The sequence below is a fragment of the Anolis carolinensis genome, chromosome 2 (genome assembly GCF_035594765.1).
Source record: "Anolis carolinensis isolate JA03-04 chromosome 2, rAnoCar3.1.pri, whole genome shotgun sequence".
NCBI classification, from domain to species: domain Eukaryota; kingdom Metazoa; phylum Chordata; class Lepidosauria; order Squamata; family Dactyloidae; genus Anolis; species Anolis carolinensis.
Genome location: NC_085842.1, coordinates 323,042,520 through 323,056,934, shown reverse-complemented (window position 1 = coordinate 323,056,934; position 14,415 = coordinate 323,042,520). Strand labels below are relative to the sequence as shown.

Below are 14,415 nucleotides of genomic sequence, written 5' to 3'. Positions count from 1 at the left end.
CATGGTTTACGTCAGTTGTTCCTCTCATTCCTTGGTCCTCAGTGTGTCCTATTGCACCTGTCGGGAGGTATCCTTTGTTGTTCCCAACTTAATCTATCATTTTGAAGGGACAGATACTCCCTTATTTGTACTGACAGGGAGGTATCCTCTGCTGTCTTTAATCCATCAGGTTGCAAAGTTAAATTTTATGATTCAACTGTTCCTCCCTTCATTGCCAAAAAGTCTCAATGTCATCATGCATTGCAGTTCTCCATTTGCAATAGTCTTTTCCTTATATATAGAAGATTCTTCTTTATGTTTCTTTAACTTTTCAGCTCAAACACTCATACTCAAACTTATCAAACTCATATTTATCACGCATACTGTAATTTATTTTAAGTATTTTTTGTTCAAAGAAAGAAGAACATAATAGAATGGATACAGTAATGCAAACAAGCAAGTTTATTGAAGTTCCCACCAGACTCGGAGTCCAATCAGCTGTAGCAACAGACAGTGCGCTTCAGCCAATCAGCAGTGAATCCTAGCCAGCACCAGTCTGCACCAATTCGAACTCAGGGTGGCAAAAATCAATTGTTCAAATAGCTGTCAAACCTCTATAAATATATTTGCGGGTTTCCATTGCCTTTATGTCCAATTTGATAGTGGAGACTCTCCTGACATCGGGTTTGTCCGAAGTGAACAAAGCCTCTGATCTTTGCCTTCACCAAGCTGTATCGTATTTTGGATAGGAGCCTAAGCATGCCGGGCAAAGCTGAAATCACATGATACCATTAAATTAAATTATATTCCAAACTTCTAAATTTGATAACTCTCTTAAGTACATACAGTTGACATTGGACCCCGTGGTTGTTGTTGTTGTGAAACGGCAATAAACAAGACTCAGTCTTTCTTGCAGTTGAGAGATTTCTCCATAATCCTCATAGTGTTTGTTTATCTCCATTTTATAGTGTGATTTCCTCATGTTTCTAGTCATTTGTCTTTGTTCCATCTCTTCTAAGCTGAGAAAAAGTCTCTCCCTTTCTCTCTGTATAGTGATGCATTAATGGGCATTTCTTGTGCAAAGAAGGAGCAGTAAAAGGTGTTTTTTTGTGTCGAGATGGCCTTTCATTCAATTGATCTAATTGGTCTTCTGATGTTTTGGAGACAAGAAATAAGACAAAGGTTTGGGACAGAAGCCCCTTCTCTCTTCTTCTTCTGTGGAAGTTCATTTGCTTCCCTTGCACAGTTTAGTTTTTAAGCAGTTCCCATCATATAGTTAAAACTAAATTTACTTGAATTTGCCTGATTGCCCCTGATGTCGATTTAATTGAAATACGAGCCAGTGCCCGAAACAATTATCTTCTCCCTTCCTTGTCAATTGCCTTTCCTGCCAGATAACTACTTTTATAGAGTAGCCTCATCTCTGTCGTGGGGAAGAGCAGCTAGGCTTTGTTTGCGGCTCAAAATTGGCAATTTGCTGCCTCAATTGGATCTAAATTAATCTGCCGTCTGGGAATCCCATTATCTGTTGTGCTGTTTAAATCATATTAAATTAGCACCAGGCTAAAAAGATAATGGCCATGGATTGATTCAGTTGACTACCATTTTTTTTCCATATGAAGTGAGTGACTTTGCGGAGGCGGGAATTGACTTATTTCATTATTTTTTAAAAAAAATTGACAAAAAAAATGTTCCTGGTTTGAAAGTGTTATTTCCTGTTTAATTGTGCGACACTTACTTTGAAAGTAGTTGTTATATTCCAGAAACTTTGTTTTTGTGACCACAAACTGTGTTGAATGGGTTGAGACTCTATGAAATAAGCATTGAAAAACTAGAGCAAAATGTCCCTCACGCAAAGACAAGGTTTTGGCAGTTGAATGAACTTTTTTCATGTTTTTATTATAGATCCAATTAGGAAATTATAGCCCAGGAACAAAAATCGTGTTACTTAGTGTCATGGGAAGCGATCTGTAGTTGCGTCTTATGAATGATTTTATGATGTAACCCTATAGATGAGAATACAGGCTGATATGGCTCTCCATGAAAATGAGTTTCACAGCTCTGATATAACCTAACATGCAGTTTGTTGTAGTTCAATCTGATGATGAAGTGGGATTTGGGTTCATGCAGGCTGACCATGGAAATGTTGATGAGAGAAATGTTGAAGGCTCTGAATTGTTAGAGAGGCCGCAGACTAGCAGTGAAACTGAAGTCTGTGGTAAACAGACTAGCAGTGAAGCAGAAGCCAGTGATAAGGGTGACCTTTCACAGGATTCAGAACATCAGCAGAATTCAGAACATCAACAAGTCCCAGGTGTCTCTGGCAGCGAGTCAGAGGAGTCTTCCTTAGATAGGGATACAAGGTTAAGGTTAAAAGTTCATCATCCCAGACGTTCTTTTAGGATAGCTGGTAAATGTGTGGGAACTCAAGGACAAAGGAATGCTTTTTTTGGCCTGTAAGCATTTTTAAATAAGGGAGAAACGGAAAGATTTCAGACGAAGCAACGTTGGTTTTGGAAGCAGAGTTCCTGCCTTGTTTATGTTCATGGAAACGTATTCTTGTTTTTGTTCATGCCTGGATCTTGTATTTTGGATTGTGTTTTGAAGTTCATGCTGCCTTGTTCTCAGGATTGATTTGCTATATCAGAGACATTGAACTATATTCTACAGACTGCGTTTGCATTTGGATTATTGCTTTTTGCTGACTGCCTTTGCATTTGGATTATTGCTTTCTGTACTGTTATTTATTCAGATTTTGCTATCTTTTATCAATAAACGGTTTAAACTAAGTCTGCTGTGGTGGAGTGTGTGTTAAGAGCAAGGTGAACCAGCGCTGAGGTGCAACACAGTTCACATAACCCCAATTTTGCATTGACAAATTATAATTCACTTATGGGCCCAAGTCATCATTTCTGGAAGTAATGCATACTAAAGATCTGGCTGTACATTACGGAAAGGGCAATGTCAACCAATATGAACCTTATCAAGTCATTAGTCGGAAATCCTACTAGTACATCGGCAACAAGGCTAGGGAGGTGGGTGAACCTTACGTTAATAATAATATTTCAGGTCAAGGCAGAGTACAACACAGTTAAAACAGGCCGATAAAAAACAATATTATTAAAATACATATAGCAAAAGATGCACAAGATTGAAGACTGACACCAATAAAATGCAGGTTGAAATATACCGTTTTAGCAGCAGCCCCACAAGTGTCCAATTTCCTCTTGGAGAAGATACAGTAGACTCTCCGTTAACTAGAATTCAAGCAATGGGACTTCTCTAGCAACCAGCAGAAATCAAAGAAATAATACTTTGAATCTCAAAAAGGCATTTTATAATAACATTATTACATTAAGGTTCACTTTATTTGCCTTACTTTGCTTTTAATTATTGTATTTCAACGTGAACCTCAAGTCAATACAGAGTTTATGACGTGATATAGTATGGACTGTAGTAGTACTTTATGCCTGTTTTTAGTAGTAACTCTCAAGCATCCAGAAATTACATTTATCCAGCACCTACCAGTCCCCATGAGTGCCGGTTAACTGATAATGTGCTACTGTGTATTTAATCCAACCTTTCCTTTCTTTCAGATGGATCCTGAAAGCACATATTTATTAAACCTTTTGGTGTTATTTTAGAGCTGACTGTACAATGTCTAGCTAAAATGATGTTGTTTGTTATAACTTCCTTTAAGATAGGTTTATTTTTAGCGTTGATATGGATTTTTGTGTTGCTCGTCTTCTTCCTTGCATGCCACCTTGAGGAAATACCGTATTTTGAAAAGCAGGCTAGAAAACTGCTCAATGAATAAAATATCTTTTTTTAGTGAACGGTGCTGGGCAGGAGTATTTCAGTACATAATAATCGTATATAATAGTTATTATGACTGAACTTGGGTCTCTGTCTTGAAAAATCATTATGGAAAACTACGTATTTTAATTTATTTTGTTTTGTTTAAAAAGAATAATGTGTAAAATTATGCATGTCTTTTTGTCTTGTTTCTAGAGCATATCTGCAGTGAGGCCTTCGAAAACCAATATTAGGAGGCGGGTAAGGTGTTTTGATTCTCAACACGCTTTTTACAAGTCAGTGTGTGATTCCAGGGGATTTTCCCCTATCTCCGTAGCTTTGGAAATTGAGTCTAGGGAGAGATCTGCATTTGGTTGTTTAGTGTGTGTCGACACCATTATGTCATGATTATATGATGTATGGTTTCAATGGAATTGTATGAAAGATGTATGGTTGGGGTCTATAAAGGCTAGAGACACCATCCTAAGATTGAGGCCTGGGAAACTACAGAAAGAAAAGAACTGGTGAGCTGTAATTAAAAGTTGCTGATGAGAACTTCTATTGATGAGCAGAGACAACAATGAGCTCTGTGGTGGAAAACAACATTTTTACATTACCAAAGACAATGGCTCTTTTAAGTAAGGAAGTCAACACAGTGGCTCCTTATTTTTTTTAATCATTTTTATTACAAGGTTTGTAAGCAACATTGTTACATTTTTTAACGACTAGATTGTGACGCCTCTAAGCTGCGTGAGCACTGGAAACCCAACACGGAAGCCAATAAACAATCCAATATCTTTATTAAAGCAATAAAAGAATCAAACAAAAATAAGCAGAGTATATAGTCCAGCAATAGTCCTTTTAGGGAAGGTCAAATATAGTCCAGTAATATAAAGTATAATGTCCAGTATTAGAGTTCAAGTTTTCAAATCCAATAACCGAAACACACTCAAACTTCCAAGCAGTTTGAGTGGGGAGTAAAGCAAGGTCTTTCAAAAGAATTCCAGGTTCAAAGTCCAAGGCAGGGATAACAAGGCAAGGCAAGGAAGCAAGGCAAGGCAAAGTTGGTCGTGGTGGAACTGAAACGCAGTCCAGTCTTGACAGGGAGACGAGACGCAACGCCCGGTCTACTCAAGAGTAGCGCACCGCTACTCTTGCGCATCGATGTTAACTCTCCAACTGACACGTTGACACCGCGATGGCTAGCCTGTGCCCAGAACTTTTATGGGACTTCAAATCTTCCCCAAACCAGGTGCCTGATCACACTTTCCCAAGGGAAACGGACTGAAGACAACAACTTTGCCAGATGCAACCCTCCCTGGAAACTCCCAAGGGAATCGGTTTAATTAGCATCCTCTCTCTCCGCTAATCTTGTGCTTCGTCTCCGAATCTCCTTCTCAGAGCGGTGTGTTTTGAGAAACGATTTCCTATCAGAGGGAACACTTTCTGGAGAACCAGGCTCTGTTTCAAGGGCTTTTGTAATTAGCTTTGGACCCAAACTGTCAACTGGGAACATCTGGAAGGGAACAGAATCTTGCTGAGTTGGAAAAAACCCCATATCTTCTTCAGTCTGATCTATAATGGCTGCGGGGTCATGACTCGAGAGTCTCTGAGACATCACATAGATATCCTCTTTTCTTGATACAATAAAAGCAAATAAACAATATGTCTAAATGAAAGAGAAAAGAGGGAGAAGGGGGGGAGAGAGATGGGGTATGAGGGAAGGGAAAAAAGGAGAAAAAAAGAAAAGAGACAAAAACCTATATCTATACACACACACACATACACAGTTGCTATAATTTTCCTATTATTTCCAGAGCCCGTACCATGGCCCTTTTTATTTTTGTTTTTCCCATGTACTTTTTCCTTTGTAATTGCATAGATAACTATACATTTACTTTTTTGATCACCCCGGGCTTCTCAATGGCCAAATTTTTTATACATATTTATTTTTTCTTTTTGTAGGTAGTCTATCAGTAGTTTCAAATCAGTTCTATTAATTGGTGAACTATCCTGGGCCAATTTTTGTGTAAGGAGGTCCATATTCATTATGTCCAACACAGCTCTTTACTTTTAAGAATAAAAACCAACATCATTTAAGGAAGCAAAGAGTGCTCCTTACAAAGAAGGAAAACTAATTTTCACTTAAGGAAGAAAAGTCAACATCTGTCCAGGAACTGATGGAGTTTAGCTGGAAAAACACCTATAAATTCATTTACAACTTTTGGAACAACATCAGTGGAAATATTGTTATACTCTATCAGAGGCATTTTACTATTCAAAAAAGTGTGGCAGGCCGGAGGAATCTGTCCCACCTGCCATTCTTAGCCAAGGGAACGCAAACTGGCCTAAGTGCAGGGGTTTTTTTTCCAGGAGAAAGAAGAAGGAATGGTAATGTATGCATGACAATGAATGAATGTTATATGTGTGTGAATGCTGAGAAAATGTAATCCCCTTGTTTGTGTACCCAGTGTAGCTATAGTCTCTGTATATCTACTTCAGTGTTTCTCAACCTGTGGATCCCCAGATGTTTTGGCCTTCTCCCAGAAATCCTAACAGCTGTAAACTGACTGGGATTTCTGGGAATTGTAGGCCAGAACACCTGGGGACTGTCGCACCCCAAGGCTGCATGAACACCTTGAAAACCACACTGGAGCCCAGAATATAAGCAATCAAGCTGTTTATTGTAGATTATATGCAAGCACAAGCAAATAAAGTTCAAAGTCAATAAAGTAGATGAACCACCAAGCAATGTACTTACCGTGTTTCCCCGAAAATAAGACAGTGTCTTATATTATATTTTGCTCCCAAAGATGTGCTAGGTCTTATTTTCAGGGGATATCTTATTTTTCCATGAAGAAGAATTCACATTTATTGTTGAACAAAAAAAAAATGAACATTTATTATATACTGTACAGTAGTTGTCATCACAAACCAGCATAACCAGACAAACTGTGAATCCTATCAAGAATTTCTTGTTACTACCATTATTTCCATGTACAACAATCTATGGTATGTACATTTACCAATCCTGCATGCTCTGGTGTTTTGTTTGGCGGGCGCCGAGAATGCTTCCAAACAAAAACTTTGCTAGGTCTTACTTTCGGGGGAGGCCTTATATTTAGCAATTCAGCGAAACCTCTGCTAGGTCTCATTTTCAGGGAAATAGGGTATCTGTCCTTAATGGAAGTCCAAGAAAGTCTCTCAATGTTATAATCCAAACAGGAACTGTGCTTAGTCCCACAAAGTATCAGAAATAGTCCACACAAAGTTCACTTTCCAAGCAGGAAACAGCAGGAAGCCACAAGGAACGAGAACAAAACTCAGAGTAATCCAAAGAACTGTAATCCACATGGCAAAGAATCAGCAAGGTCCAACTGGAAACAAGGTACAACAAGGCAAGAAATACTTGGAATCCACAAGGCAAAATCTTGGCTAGAATATCACGGAAACAAGAGCACAAAGACAGAGATCTTTCTCACTTGAATAGCAAAGTTGACACCTCTGCGGTGCAGAGGAAGCAAGGAATATTTAAGGAGATTTCAAGTATGTTATTCCAATGGGAGCTAGGGAGTGCTGTTCTTCTCATGAGAAAGTTCATCATTAGCACGTCTGTGAACCAGAGGCTGTTAACCAGAGGCAAAACTCCCTTTTGCTTGCCCTTGCGTAAACTGTTATGATTACAAAGGCAGGCATGAGCAAACTTCAGCACATCCTCCAGGTCAATGGTTTGTTAATGTGGGATTTGTGTATTGATAGTGTTTAAATGAAATTTGTGTCTTGCCTGTATTGCATACTGTTTGCATCATCCAGAGTGTACTATAGTCTGGAAAGAGTTAATTACTAAGAAGCTGTGATGACCTTGATGTGTGGCTGGAACTGGGAAGTGTCCATACACAAGTGTGTGCATTGCTGATTGTGTCAGTTGAGTGCTGTCTGCTGAGAGAGTCCTGTGTTCGTCCATTGTCTGCAAGCCTGTTTGTCTTGATTATTACTGAAGCCAGTAAAACTTTGGATATAGTTTTACCAACATCCCCCTTCTGTCAAAGTCATCAATCTTCTCCTCCGGGCTAACAAGCCCATCTGGCTGAACTGTCCTTGACTTCCCATCAGAATGTTCATCCCTGGTTTCAGATTCCTCCGTAGAAACCAATTCAGGTGCCTGCAACTGGATTGCAGGCCTATAATCAAAGTCTTGGATGGGGCCAAAGTCTGATTCTGACTCCAGCTCAGGCTGAGCTACATCAAGGACCCACAGGTTGAGAACCACTTATCTACTTTCTTTCTCTGAGTTGCTCTGAGGTATACTCTGTCTCATTGTGAATGAAATACTTTGTCATGCTTTTTCGAGTTTAAAAAGTATTTATTTATTTATTTATTTATTTACAGCATTTATATTCCACCCTTCTCACCCCGAAGGGGACTCAGGGCGGATCACATTACACATATAGGCAAACATTCAATGCCTTTTAACATAGAACAAAGACAAGACAAACATAGGCTCCGAGCGGGCCTCAAACTCATGACCTCCTGGTCAGAGAGATTCATTGCAGCTGGTTACAGCTGGCTTGCTCTCCAGCCTGTGCCACAGCCCGAGCCCTATCATGGCTATTATACTAAATGCTTCTGACTTGGGAGTAGGCCTTATGGATTTAGATCAGGCATGCTTGCTTCAGATGAAATTAGCTATAGCATATTGCACAATAACTGGGCAACAGATTCATAAACGTAAACAGGAGTTGAAATCTTAACATACGCAGTTGGTTTCCATCAGGAAACCTCAGCTGGAAAGGAAGTTGAAGCTGTCGTCAAATAAAAAATAGTTTCTGGCACATCTTTCTAAATAGAAGGACCTGGTTGAGATAATCCTTTGCTGAAAGACAACTAACTAACTGAACAGTTTCTTCACTGGAAACAGAGAGAGGACATTTGAACGTGGAAGACGATCTACCTAAGAAATGTTCTAGGCCAGGGGTCCCCAAACTTTTTAAAGAGGGGGCCAGTTTACAGTCCCTCAGATCATTGGAGGCCCAGCCTATAGTTGAAAAAAACTATAAACAAATTCCTATACACACTGCACATCTCTTATTTTGAAGTAAAAAAAAACCCAAACGGGAACAAATACAGCCTCAATAACAATCATAATCATAATAAAAATAATAAAGAAGGTTGGAAGAAACCTCTTGGGCCATTTAGTCCAACTCCCTTCTACCTTTTGTGCACCAAAAGCACAAGCAAAGCACCCCTGACAGTTGGCCACTCAGCCTCAATGTTGTTAATAATAACAATAATAATAATAATAATAATAATAATAATAATAATAATAATAATAATACACCACACAGCCCTAAACGCTTGGGAACTTGTGATTTTGTGATACGAAATTCAGCATATATATCTCATTTGCTGTGTTATACTGTGTCTTTGTGTCAATAATAATAATAATAATAATAATAATAATAATAATAATAATAATAAAAGAGGATTGGAAGAGACCCCTTGTGCCATTTAGTCCAGCCCCCTTCTGCCTTTTTGCACCAAAAGCACTAGCAAAGCACCCCTTTTAAAATTAATTATTAATTAAATAATAATTCAAATACTATTATAAACAAGAAAAACTCTGGAAGGCATGCACTGGGCGAGGGAGGGAGCGGGGGCCGGATAAATGGCTTCGATGGGCTGCATGTGGCCCCCGGGCCTTAGTTTGGGGACCCCTGTTCTAGGCTGTCACTTGAACTCTCAGGCATGGCATCTGGCCATCGAGGAGAAAGACTAACACAAAGCTTCGGGAGCTATTAGGAAATATATAAGAGCCCACAGATTCCAAATCACACAGAAAAAAATGCAATACTTTAGCACAGGGACATGGACAGGGTGAAGAGGCAGCAGTGGAAGCTTAAATTCAACTTTGCAGTCTTCAAAATGAAATTTTCTGACTAGGTTTTTAAAGGATACAGTAGAGCTTTCTTAGAAAGCCATCTACATGAATGAAACCTGTGATCTATCTGAACCGGAACGATTTAAAATAACCTTGAAGTCAAGCTCGCATGGCTTTTAAAAACGTGCCTGTTGTGAACTTGGTATTTGGCATACGGCGGATGCAACCTTAAGATAAAAATCTGTTCATTAAGCTTTACGTTTATCAGTGATAGGTGTGTTTGCATGTGGCTTTGCATCCATAAATAAAGACATTGTGCAGACAGCAGAAAGTGCAAGGAGTGCACTCGATCAGACATGGGCAAACTTTGGCCCTCCAGGTATTTTGGATTTCAATTCCCACAATTACGAACAGCCGTGAGGAAACCACATGGAAGGCCAAAGTTTGACCGTGCTTTTTCTATCCTTCTGGTTCAGATTAGAAAAGATATTTTCTTTACTTTTTTGTCTTTTTCTTTTTAACATCATAGAAACTTGTTTTGTATCACCAATCAAATGGTTTTTTGTACTAGCCCGAGGCCATGAGAAAAAGGTATAGGAGCAGAGTGCACAGAATAATCCCCTCGGAGCAAAGAGCAAAAGGAACCTGTTTTGTATTAGATAACATTGGAAGAAGGCAAAGATATGCAAGGTGTTAAAAATGCCCGTGTTCTACATCCACTCTTGTACCCTTCCCCATCCCTCATATATTTTGCAATAAAAATTATATGAAAAAGAAAGATAATTATTCCAGAGTTCAGTGGTTATACTTTCTGAATAAGCCAGGCTTTCTCTAGCTCAGAAGAAAGGTTTGCCTGATGCATTGTTTCATTGCTCTGAATGGTCAGCATAATTTTGTAAACATATGTCAGATGCTCTACAATAATCTTATTTAAAAAATTCCTAAAAGCATTAAGGTCAAATCCTCATCTTGGGCACATTGTCCAGAAGTTCAGCCTGGTTATTGGGGCTAGGTTAATATTTATAGAGACATAAAGTTATGTGGGGATTAAGAGCACTATCAACATTTTCCATTAATCTAACAGATGCGTGGTATTGAAGGCCTCTCATAACACTGTGTAACAAATTTGAAATATTTTCTGTCCCTGGTTTGAAAATGTTATCTCCCATTTAATTGTGCGGTCCTAACTTTGAAAACAGCTGTGATACTCCAGAAACTTTGTTTTTGTGGCTGCCACAAACTATCTTGAATTGGTTGGGCCTCTGGTGGCGCAGTGTGTTAAAGCGCTGAGCTACTGAACTTGTGGACCAAAAGGTCCCAGGTTCAAATCCCGGGAGCGGAATGAGCGCCGCTATTAGCCCCAGCTCCTGCCAACCTAGCAGTTTGAAAAATGCAAATGTGAGTGGATCAATAGGTACCGCTCCGGCGGGAAGGTAACAGCGTTCCATGCAGTCATGCTGGCCACATGACCTTGGAGGTGTCTATGGACAATGCCGGCTCTTCGGCTTAGAAATGGAGATGAGCACCAACCCCCAGAGTTGGTCACGACTGGACTTAACGTCAGGGGAAACCTTTACCTTTATAGGAGATATTAACTGAAAAACTATAGCAAACTGCTTCAGGTTCCCCCTTCCGCACAAACAAAGTTTTGGCAGCTTAATAAACTTTTTCCATGTTTTTATGTTAGAACCAATTAGAAAATGACATTTATAACCCAGGAACAAAAATCATTGTGCATAGTGTAATCTGAGCCTCTAAAGTGGAGCATACTGGCTTCAAGCATCAGCTCAGCATTGATTATGACTATCCAAGTTTTATTCATCTAGTAAGATAGAGAGTTAATATTATTGTTATTATTAAGCATCATCATTGGCACTGCCGTCTGTGGTTCTTCTAGGATGATGACAATGGTATTGAAGTGGGAGAAGGGGCCGACGAATGGACCCAGACCAGGACCTTGCTCAAGCCCCCGGACCAGCTGGACCTGACGGATGCAGTGAGTCAATGCGAACGGGAACTGTCTGAGGGTCTAGTTTCAATACAGCTCATTGTCTTTGTAGGACATAGATACAAACATACAGCATGAGGCAGGGACAGGGCAAGCCCCAGGGCCAAATCCTCATTCAGCCCAAAACCACACTCAAGTAAGTGATGGTTTCTAATGAACCCACAGGGTGAAAACAAAGAGAAAATTTACATAAGTAAATTATTGTGGCACATAGCAAAAGTAAAATTTACTTAAAGTAAGTAAATTATTGTGGCACATAGCAAAAATGATATAAGATTTATATTATTTACCAAATCCTGATTTTCACTTTTGAATGCAGAGAATAAGCTCCCCTGGAGTTTATTATTTCCTCCACTGTTTGTTTTATCCATGAGAGAACTGCATCCCAGAAAGTTCTTCTAAACATGTTAAAAAACAATGTGAATGCCCCACTCATCGTGGTAAAACAGTTCAGCCGTTACTCCTCAATGTCTTGATTTTTGAAATGAACTCCATTTAGTCATTCTTTATCAAAATGTTCAACATATTACAAGTGACATTATGTCGCACCTCAGGTTAGTTTCACCTTGCTGAACACACCAGACTGTACACAGTCTTTTGTAGTTTATTATGATATAAGAAATAAATAGTTCTTAAAAAGCAAAAGTAAAGATCCAAAAGATTGTTGCAAAACCAAGGCTATAAAGAATACTCCAAGAAAACATTAGGCATAAAACAGGGTTCCGTGAATGCATGACAAAGTCCCATGAACTTGAATACACAAAGCTGCAAGGTAATCCAGGAAAGCAAGAGCTTGCTTCTAGACACAAAATGAGACAGTTGTTTTTGACAAAGGTTTCTCTCTCAGCACACCCTTTAATATTCCCTACATAGCATGAATGCATTTCTTTGGCCTCTGACCTCTTTCTTGTTTGCTATTCTAACACTCCTTCGAATCCAACATTCCAAACGGCCAGCTCGATCCAGAGATTCCATTTCATCAAGGCCAGACAGCTCGTTAGGAGCAGCCTCTGTTTGCATGCTATCTAACTGGGACCTGTCCTCGCTTTGCACCTGGCTAGCTTCGGTATCATTTCCAGTATCATCAACATCATTCCCTGCTGTGGGAATGCCTCCCTGCTCCTCATCTCTCACAGCAGGGACACTCTGAACCTGAATCCCATAATTCCCATCAGAGTCATCTTGAACCTGAATCCCATCATCTTGAACATCTGGAACCTGAATCCCACCATCCCCATCAGAGTCACTCTGAGACCCCAGCTGAGTCACAACACATTAGGAGTTTAATTAATCACTGTCCTTCCTTGCAAAAATGTAAAAGAGAAGGTGTTTTGTTTATGCGGGAGGTGAAGAACGCTGTTCAGCAAATGCAAAAAGTTAACACTGTCATTTTCCCAGTGGAAACATCTAGGATTGAGAAATGCCACACTGAAAAGAGGTTGGCGGGAGCAAGACGCAGGTCTCTCTCAAAATCTAGGAAAAAAGATTCAATCTAAACATTAGGAGATCTTTCAGTGTTGACCTTCTGCTTTTCCCCAAACGCAGGAGCTGAAAGAGGAGATCACCCGGATCCTGACGGCCAACAACCCGCACGCCCCGCAGAACATCGTCCGATACAGTTTCAAAGTAAGTGCCTCCCTTGCCTTGGACTCCGAGGGACACAGGACATCTCTCCTTAAAACAGGCAGGACGTCTCTCCTTAAAACAGACCAGAAATGAAATCGGACAATTGGTTTTCCAAATCTGGAGCTGTAGGGATGCTAACTCAGTGGATTTCAGTGTTGGGGCGGGAGTGCTGTGAGCCCAATGGAACAGGGTCCTTTTTGTCTCATTGAGGGCATAAACATGCCCCTCTTCCTCCAAGTCTAATTCTGTTTTACATAGCATATGTTCAGTGTGCAACTTAGATAAAATGAAGCCCTGTCCAACTCTTTTGCCATTTGCGAATGCAGGCGAAACGCCAGGAGAAAATGCTGCTAGAACACAGCCATGCAGCCCAGAAACCACACAACATCGCAGTGATTCTGGTCGTGAAAGCCTTTGCCAATACAATTGAAAATTGTTCAGTTTCTCTGTATTCTGGGGGTACTCTTGCTTTCTGCTGCTCTAATTTTTTGATGAAATCACTTTCCCTGGTGTTTGAATCTTCTGCTGTGTGTACCTCAAAGGATTTAAAATCTAAGAAAAGATTTTTCATCTAAACATTAGGAAGAGCTTCCTGATGGTCACAGCTGTTCAACAGGTGAAGAAGGGAAAAATCATTGAAAGTGAGGGCATAAATATGCCTAATGGCCAAACGATAAAGTGTCACCAGCCAGAGGCCTATCAATATCTGGGCATATTACAGCTGGACAACATCAAGCATGAACATGTGAAAACTGTGGTCAGCAAAGAATACACACAAAGGGTCAGAAAGATTCTCAAAAGCAAGCTCAATGGAGGCAACACCATCAAGGCCATAAACACCTGGGCCATACCTGTCATAAGATATACTGCTGGCATCATAAACTGGACACAGGTGGAACTGGACAATTTGGACTGAAAAACAAGAAAACTCATGACCATCCATCATTCACTGCACCCTCGCAGTGATGTTGACCGGCTCTATCTGCCTAGAAGATCAGGGGGCAGAGGACTCTTACAAGTAAAACAAGCAGTCAAAGAAGAAGAACATGCCCTGGCAGAATATGTAAAGCAAAGTGAAGAACCTTCTTTGATTGAAGTCAAAAATCAGAAACTCCTCAACGCACAGCAG

At 39.9% G+C, this 14,415-nt stretch overlaps 1 protein-coding gene across 2 annotated transcripts in view; it reads left to right on the top strand.

The window, feature by feature from the left end:
• Positions 1 to 14,415, top strand: part of dnai1 (dynein axonemal intermediate chain 1) — a 230,483-nt gene that overhangs the window by 13,929 nt on the left and 202,139 nt on the right. For both annotated transcript variants that reach the window (XM_062972641.1, XM_008120590.3), the window contains exons 2-4: positions 3,991 to 4,035; positions 11,550 to 11,648; positions 13,206 to 13,286. In XM_062972641.1, coding sequence (XP_062828711.1) covers positions 3,991 to 4,035; positions 11,550 to 11,648; positions 13,206 to 13,286 — 225 coding nt within the window. The remainder of the gene's footprint in view (positions 1 to 3,990; positions 4,036 to 11,549; positions 11,649 to 13,205; positions 13,287 to 14,415) is intronic.